At 37.8% G+C, this 9,520-nt stretch overlaps 1 protein-coding gene across 1 annotated transcript; it reads left to right on the top strand.

Moving 5' to 3' along the window:
- Positions 1-961: 961 nt before the first annotated feature.
- On the top strand, positions 962-5,055 carry LOC131253461 (uncharacterized). The gene is made up of 2 exons (XM_058254452.1): positions 962-1,881; positions 4,235-5,055. The coding sequence occupies exons 1-2, from the start codon at positions 1,046-1,048 to the stop codon at positions 4,881-4,883; spliced, it is 1,485 nt and encodes a 494-aa protein (XP_058110435.1). The 5' UTR covers positions 962-1,045; the 3' UTR covers positions 4,884-5,055.
- Positions 5,056-9,520: the final 4,465 nt, after the last annotated feature.

Here is a 9,520-nt window from a genome sequence, read left to right on the forward strand (position 1 = left end):
TCCATCCACAATTGGGTCAGCGATTTGGATGGTATAGATTAAAGACAGTGTTCAATGGTAGCATTTGGTATCGAGAAGTTGTTTGCCAGAATGAATTTAGAAGCATTTCTAATTGAAGTTATTTAAAGTACAAAATTTTAATGTGTTTTGAGAGTCACACGTATCATGAAAGTGTTGCTAAACTACTAATCGATTGCACACGTGACATGCCGGTGACACTCGAAACAATTAAATTATCAATTGCATCACTAAATTTATATCAATAGAATGATCTGCACAATCAAAACATTGTCCATATAAATTGATAGTTAAAAAATATTGGTGAATTACTCATTTTTAATCTTATGCTTATGGCCAACCTATGGTTTGGAATTTTATTATTTTTTACCAAAGTATAAATTTCAATGGGCTTATTACAATCATTCCGTCAAATATCATATATATATATATATTAAAGTTGATTCAGTATTTAAATTTAAATTTCTAAAAATATGCTACTGAATTTCAATGCATTCTTAGTTTTAAGTGCATTTCATTTTAAATTTCAAATGCATTCCCCAAACGAGCCCAAATATGAAAGAATCTCCACTTCGAAAACAAAAATCATTTGCCTTTTGACTTGTAACCTCCCCAAGAAAAGAATCTTTACTTTTATTTGCCACTGGAATCCTCTAGTAACCCAAGCTTGCAGGGTCACCATGCCATATATGTAAAATCCACTCCGTCCATCAGGTCCTATCCTCGATTCTAGGTCCTGGGAAAAAAAAAATCATCCCAACCATAGCTATGGTCACCATTATATATATCTTTCATCAAACATGCTAATTTGGTGTAACAAACCAAGATAAAGTGAAAATACAAAAATAATCCTAACATAAAACATGGTGGGCCCCACAGAGCTTGAGAGAGAGAGAGAGGGAGAGAGAGAGAGAGAGAGAGATTCGCCTCTCGCAAGTCTTAAATAGAGAGGAACACAAGCAAATACATATATACATGCAAGAGAGAGAGAGAGAGGCAAACACAACCACCCACAATCTCTTCATCCATGGCCTCAAATTCCTTTCCTGATGTATGGTCATGGATCAACAACCTCCCTCCAATCGCCCAATGGAAATCCAACCCTATATCCATTTGCATCTACCCCACAAAACCAACCCATCCATCTCTCAATCTCTCAGTCACCCAAAACCCACAACTCTCTTTCTCCATCTATGCAGATCTCCATATCCCCATCTCTCTTTGGACATCCAAACCGTTTAAAATCATCAACACCCAAAACCCAATTCCTGAAGATATCATCATCAATCTCTTCTACAATTTCATTACTGATGTCCTCAATTACGCCCCTACTAATATCACAACCTTCCTTAAATTCCAAACCTTTAGGCCTAACAACAACTTCAATCACGTATTTAATCTTGCATTTTACACCCTCACTGTCCTTATTTGTATCTACGAAGCGCCCCATGATCTACGCTCTGTATGCCTTAACGCTCTTAGGGCCCACCTGACGGCCCCACAATCACGTGATGCATCTAAGCTTCTCATGCGGATCTTGGGATCCAACATCGAAGAGCAATGGATGCGATCGTTGAATCTCGCGATCACGAATTGGATCGTGGATATCCATCCGTTGGATCGCTCTTTCCGTGCACCATCACCGTTGTTTTCTTACGCAGTTTCAACGGTCGGACTTTGGAAGGTGCAGATGTATTGCCCCATAATAGCCATGCAGATCGAGAAATCCAGCAATGCTTCGCATGATGAACGGCTGATGTTTTCTTTGAGGTACCAGCAGCTGGAGGGTGTGATTCAGCTGGGCCACAAGATCAAATTTCAGGAGAACTGGATCGATGTAGCAGTCAATGTAGATAACGTAAGGTTAGTATGATACTTACGTAGCATGCATGCAACCATGCATCCATGCACATATCTTACATACATATGCTGAACCAATGGCTGTGATGCATCTTGATCATTGCTACTTGTGGTGTAGATCCTACATTAAAACTATTTTTATTTATATATTATTATTGTTATTACCATTTATTTTCAAAATCAATTATGAACCGTTCAATAAGATATTATTTCCAGATGCATCTGAACCGTTTCATGTATTAAAGATCTGACCGTTGGGATGTAAGTTCCATTACCATAAAATGGGATTTGCAGTCTATGATTAAGATATGAGAATCTAAGCCTTTCACTAGGTTGGTCCGACAATGAGAATCACCTCGTGCAAAAAAACAAACCTTATCTACCCATCAGGTGGGCCACATCATGAAAGCAAAGTGTAACCATTGATAAATAGCAAAAATAAGTGTGGCCCACTTGGTGAGTGGATGATGTAGAACAGGTTGCCGCCGATCTTATGGACGGTCAGGATTAAAAGAAATCAGATCAAAACGTTCAATCTAAGGTAAAAACAGCTTAAACATGCATCATAATTTCCAACGGCTAGAATTTTAGCCTTTTCAGCCTATCTATAATATATACAAAGTAAAAAAAAACATACCATTTTTAGTAAGTTTCATTTTTACTATTTTAGAGTAGTGCAGTCTCTTTTAGCTCATCTAAGAGTAATTCAGGATCTTAGGTAGACATTAAAAAAAAAAACTATTTTGAGTAGTTTTCCCATCTAAAAAAGTTTCCTGATTTGAGTTGAAACAGGAGTGGATGGTGCTTTGTGGGCCCCACTATGATGTAATCCATGCCGTGCATCCATTTTGCCAGATCATTTTAGGGCGTCAGCCAAAAAATGAGGTAGATCAAAATCTCAGGTGGACCACACTACAGGAAACAGTGGTGATTGAACAACTACCGTTAAAACCTTCCCGGGGGCCCACAGAACCCCTGCCTGGACGGATAACCGTAGTGCATAAACATAAGCATGCAGAAATGCGCCCCATCTTTGTACCATAAACATGAGCATGCATGGGTTTCTAATTCTGACAAGTGGGGGCCATGAATACGTAATCCAGACCGTTGGTCTGTTGTGTCCTACTTTGGATGGATCATGTCCCAAAAATCTTCTAGATTGTGAAATTTCAACATACCCTAAAAATCCCCTTAGATTGGAAAATCCTAGAGACCAATAATACTAAGACCTCTTTCAGTTGAGTGTGGACCATTGTTCCATCTCTGATGTTAAGCGTCCATTTTCGACCATGAATCCAAAGGCTAAGAGAGGCCTATCCAGGAGAATTTAGGAGTCATAGTCCATCGAAGGTGGGGCACAAAATAATCAGAGAATTGGTGAATTGCATCCCACCATTGATGGATGTTAACCCCAAATATCACCTAGATTTGAAGATCCGAACCATCAATCTCAGCCCTTTTCCAGTTGAAAGCAGACTATTGCTGTATTTCTCTTCTCAACCATATAGCCGTAGCTGAAACTTTGAAATGTTTGGATGGTCCCACTGAAGAAACTTTTGGGGCATGGTCCATCGACAATGATAAGTAACAATCTAACGGTCCAGATTATTGAAACATGGGCTCCACTCCTTGGATAAGGAATCCATGGAGTATCCTATTAATTGCTCTAATTCTAATTAGATTATAGAGATGCTGAGAGGATGTAGTCCGACATATCAAAAGAAGCTGGAACGGAAGCGGATGTAGTTGGACGGATCTGAGCTCAGACCTATGTAGGGAATCATGTAACTGGGCGTGAGATGTCTATAGTTCGAAGAAATTCATTCCGAATAGTAAGAGATTTTCGTTCAAAGTACAGTTATAACTTTTGATTTGGCTATTATTATGGGATGCATAATCTGCCAATCTTTAATGTAACATGACATCCGAGGTCAACCAACTTGGGTCTTTGTTTTTGAAATTTAGTACATGCAGTTTCTTAAGAATTACTCGTAATCATGCTACAAATCATCTGACAGGATTAATTTAGAACTTTTTATTTTTGATAAAATTTACTATTTTGGTCATTTTTATTTTGGTTGAATTAGGAATTTTAATTAAGGTATTATTTTTTCTTTATAAGTGATGTAATAAAAAAGTCTTCTGATTATTGAATAATAAAAATTTGAATTTCTCTTTTATTTTGTGGATTCAAGAAACTAATTTATAAATTTAAGGTTTTAATCACTCAAGGAAGATGGTGATCTCCCTCTTCACTTTTTCACGCTCTTCCTTACATCACTAAAAGTCTAAAAAAGATTGATTTGATTGTCTAAAAACTTCATTTCTTTTTCTTTTTTTCTTTTTTTATTGCAAGGCTCGACGTAATCCCGCTCGTCTCCAACACTCTAATGGCCGATCGTGGGACCGGCGCCGAGGAGAAACACTTCCCATCTCGCATATCATTGCAACTCACGCCAATACTCCAAACTAGCGTGCTATCCGTCTCGGTCACCAAATCGTCCGACAACCCAACGCGTGAAATTGGCGTAGAAAAGACCATCGAAGGTGCATTCGATCCTGCGAGCTCCTACGTGGGCCTAAAAGTGTCGGCCGCAGAGACGATGACCATGACCATGAAGCCGTGGAAGTTCGAACAATCCGTTCATGGAAACATCGCGACCTTGAATTGGTTTCTTCATGATAGTGTGGATGGTCGGGAAGTGTCCTCTTCGAAGCCATCGAAGGCGTCATTGTTCCAACCGAAGGCATGGTTTAGAGACCGATACTCCAGCGCATATCGGCCCTTCACTAAGGAAGGTGGGGTGGTTTTTGCCAGAGATGAGTATGGAGAGAGAGTGTGGTGGAAGGTGGATAGAGAGTGTATTGGGAAGACCATGGAATGGGAGATTAGTGGGTTGGTTTGGCTAACATACTGGCCTAATAAGCATAGGACCTTCTATAGTGAGACTAGGAGATTGGAGTTTAGAGAAATCCTTCATCTTCCTCTTGTTAATCTAGATTAGTTTCTTATTTGTAGGAGATCTGGACCATTAATCAGGTGGGTCATGGTGTGGATGGGTTGTATCTTGCACACTGGTTGTAGGGTGGGATTGGAGTGTGGGCATTGTATCTCTCATTTTATGCGTGAACTTGTACTTTTTAAGTATCTTTTTCTGATTGTGATTAATCTTCTTTGGTCTGCTAATTCCAAGAATATGGTGGCACATGTGCCAATGTGGAACGAATGTGTGAGATCAGATCCTTCCATCAGGTGGGGACCACTGTTTCAATATTCTGGCCTAAAAATCAAGTTGTTTCACACCTCAGATGGACTATGACACAATAAAAAAGGGACGAGCTGAAAAACTGTTTTAACCATCGGTTTACTTTGTAGTTTGTACATTGTAGCCTACCTGAGGAGTGAAACCGTTTGATTCTTAGCCCTTGGCTTTATCATGCGGTCATGCAACTGATGGTAGGAGTGGATTTTAGAAACACATCATGAGGGGCCAACAGCTTTGATCGGAGGGGAAGGTATCCTACAGTACCTGTTTCTACCGTAATAAAAGCAAAGTGCTTTTGTTTCTTCTTTTTTAATTTTCTTGGCCTCCCTAGAATTTTTTTTATTTTATTTTTTATTTTTTTTTATTTTATTTTTTATTTTATTTTATTTTTTTTTTTATTTTTTTTTAATGCCCTTTCTAGAGCATATTTCATAAACATGTCCTGGGTATTCTAGTAATTTGATTTGACTAATTACTTTTCGTGTGTAAATTTATTATTCCCCAGTTTCTTTCTCACCTGTGAAAATTCGAATATACCATCTCTTGCTTTCTCAAGGCTGCTTTAGTAATTTAAATAGTATCCACATGAAATAATTTCCATTTCAAAAGTTATATCAATGAAAAACGAAGCATTTTCAAACACATTTTTCATTATTTTCTAACAAATATTGCTACTATTTTAGGTTGTGATATCACAATCAGAAATATTACATGACAATTAATACAAATTGCTTGTTCTTGTCGGTGGAAGCTCTGTGGAGCTTATTGTGATGTCCATGAAAAATCCACTCCGTCCATTAGTTTTGCTAGCCTATACTGAGACATTAATCCAAAAATAAGGTAGATCCAAAACTCAAGTGGGGCACATGACAAGAAAAAACGGAGATTGATCGTTCACCATTAAAACCTTCTTGGGGTCACAAAAGTTTTGCATTAGGTTTGGATGGCATATGAACATTACAATGGGCCCAGAAAGATTTCATTGGCGGACATTTCCATGCCCCACTATTTCCCGTCAAGTTGACTACTTGAATTTTGGATTTACCTTGTTTTTGGGTCATGTTTGGCCGGCAAAACTAATTGATGGAGAGAATTTCTTACAAATATCTCGGTAGGCCCACAACGCTTCCGCCAACAGGCACATGTAATTCTTGCCCCATGTTATGTAACATTGACAATTGTGAAATCTTAAGCCAAAATAATGACACCATTTATTTGAAATAACAAAAAGTGTGTTTAAAATAGCATATTTTTCACCAATGTAATTCTTGAAATGGAAATTCTTCTCGGGCAGACACATGAGTTTACTTTCATCATTTTTGTTTTTAGAAAAATGCCTCAACAATCAACAGGGGTTGGCAAAAGAATATAACCAAAAGTGAGTATTTGTCATAATAGTGTGGTTATTTGCAAACCCATCTTTTTTATGTGTATTTGCAAATATTATAATTATTTATGTAGCTATTTACAAAAACCCCTGCGTGATGTAAGGGGCTATTTGGATGGAAGTAAATGGAAATGAAATGGGAGTACATGGCCCAGTAAATGAAATCCTCTCTTTTGAGAGAGGATTTCGAAGTAAACAGGGTGAAATGCCTTTTCGAGCTCTCTTGGAGAATCCTAGAGTAAGCAAAGGTCTTTTACCTGCTATGCACATGTCCACCATACACAATGATACTCCAAAACAATCTAATTATCAGCTACATCACTAAAATCACACTAGTACAATGATCCAAACAATCTAAAGGTTGGCCATCTAAATGAACAGTTAAAAATGTTGGCAAGATGCTTGTTTGTGGCCCACCCAAGGCTCAAAATTCCCTCACTTTTAGGAAAAGTATATATACAATCATTCTATTAAATATCAGGTGTACACTAATTTAGGATATTAAAGCTGATTTGAGATATCACAAATATACGAACACATTGAAAATTCCAATGCATCCCAATTCCTCAAAACACAACTAAGCCATTTACATCCAATTCTATTTCCCATTTACCTCCATTTACAAGCTCTCATGGGCCCCATGAAGTTTTTAATGGTAGGGATTCAATCACGACTGCTTCCTGTGGTATGGTACACCTAAGATTTGGATCTGCTTCATTTTTGGGATTATAGCCTTAAATGAGCTATCAAAATGGATGGACAGTGTAGATGTAATGCACACACATCAAAGTGGAACCCACAGTTATGGATCGACCCAAACCGTGCCCATTGTGGTCTTGCAAAATTATGGACGGAGTGGTTTTGTCATGGGCATCTCTGTGGGCCTCACATAGCTTCAGACCAAAGGAACTTCCAGTGCCAAGGGGCACAAGCAAGTAGCATCCTGAGATTGCCTTATTTCCTTGTTCTTTGATCACATACATATCACATCCATTGATTTCTTTCCCACCAGGCTATCACATGTGAGAATGATTCCATGCCACAAAATATCGTCAGATCCCCCTATCATCCCATCCATACACTTAACTAAGCACATGTTTAATTAAGGGAAAAGAAAAGAGTAATAATTATCAAAAGATTATTTCCGAGAGTATTTATCAAACTTGGATTTCCATAGATTTCATCTTTAGAGGTCTTGTTTGAACAAGTCAGATTATGAAAATCTCAAGATATTACTGTGAGAAATAAACAGACCGATGCTATGGTGATTTTTTTTAAAACAATTCCATTGTGAAAATATTTCGATATTTTGCAATTTTTTCACAAAAAAAAAGAAAAGAAAAGGCCCAATACTAACATAAAAATCTGGAATTTTAACTAATAAACTGATACTAACATAAAAATCTAGAATTTTAACTATTTTGATAATTTAGAGACGCAACTTGGATTCGTGCTGACCCACCCAAGTTGAGGTCGGGTTGTCAAGGTCTTCGGGTTGGGTTCAGGTTGAAAAATGCCAAACTAATTTGAATCTAGGTTGGGCTCTGATTGAACAAATTCAGGTCCGGTGAGGTCAGGTTAGGAATTATCCCATGTAATTGGGTTGGGTTGGGCTAGTTCAAGCATAGAGGACCTCAGGTTGGAATTCGGGTCCGGTTGGGTACAGATTGAGTCTTTTGAAGTCAGGTTGGACTTGGTTTTACCCTCAACCCAATGCAACCTACCTTGGCAGCACCCCTGTCACAATATTATATTTAAATTAAAATTAAATTTATATTTTTAAATTTTTTGCAAGATTTTCCTGAGAAAAAACTCTGAAATAAAAAATTTAAAAAAAAAAAATCTCTAGAAAAACTCTCGAATCTGAGAAATTTATGAGAACAAGATTTGAACTATGGTGGTCTCATGTTCATGAGACAATTATCACCTTGTATCTTATAAAAGAGAATTTCACCATGGAAAAGAGCTATGATTGATGATTGGTATGTGAAATTCATTATTTGCTATGCAGGCTTAGTGAAACGTCCCATCATGCAAAAAAAAAAAAAAAAAGCTTTGTTTTTTTCCTTTTTCTTCTTATCAAACAAGTCTCACCCTATTTGCATACTTACTCATCAGATCAACAGTCTTAAATCCACCAAAGGACAAACAGATCAATATCCTTCACAAAAACAAACTTTAGCTCAATTGGTAGACTGAGTGAAAGATTCCTCGTTTCAACATTGAAGTCTTGGTATCGATTCCCTAGTCGGGGTGGCTAACAGTGAAGTGTGAACTGACAGTGGGTGTACTAACAAGCTAACCAAAAAAAAAAAAAAACAACTAAAGATGCACAACCAGATCAACGCACAGATCCATGACACTAAACGTTAGTCTTGGACCCAAAAAACCCAACTGCAAGAAAAGCTCATGAGTGAGAATCTTGTCTTTCAAAGCTAGCTGAGTGAAACCAGATTTCCCTGTTTGGGCAGGATTAAATGGTATGGAATTGCATTAAATGGAATTAACACCATTATTGCACAATGATTGCATGTCTGGAAATACATGGTATTTTGACCATCCAATCGCACATTTGGGATCAAATTCTTCATTTGAGAAAAACAATGTATTAAGCGAAACCCGCATTTGGTGGACCATGGAATTGTAATCAACGGACCAGATTTACAACTGATGACAGTCACTTGTAAATGTATGCAACTCAAATGTCACATGCAAAAGGCGTATATGGATGGCCAGAATGGATAAAACACATGCATCGATGTAGAGCCCACAGATGTAGTGGATTTCAAAATCCACCAAAAATCCAGCATGGGACCAAATGCAATTCTATCCCACCTAATCCCAATCCTTCCAGTCATTACCAAATGCCAGTTGGAATTTGCATGGGACCAAATGCAATTCCATCCCACCTAAACTTGCATACCAAACAGGCCCTTAAGACTTCAGATATCTGAAACTTTCATTGAGAATTTCATTAAGGGCCTGTTTG

The sequence above is a fragment of the Magnolia sinica genome, chromosome 8, assembly GCF_029962835.1.
Source record: "Magnolia sinica isolate HGM2019 chromosome 8, MsV1, whole genome shotgun sequence".
NCBI classification, from domain to species: Eukaryota; Viridiplantae; Streptophyta; class Magnoliopsida; order Magnoliales; family Magnoliaceae; genus Magnolia; species Magnolia sinica.

Bases quoted from the DNA above. Each gene is read 5' to 3' on its own strand.
- LOC131253461 (XM_058254452.1), top strand. From the start codon at position 1,046: ATGGCCTCAAATTCCTTTCCTGATGTATGGTCATGGATCAACAACCTC. The intron at 1,882-4,234 runs GTTAGTATGATA...TTTTATTGCAAG, and splicing joins GTCAATGTAGATAACGTAAG to GCTCGACGTAATCCCGCTCG.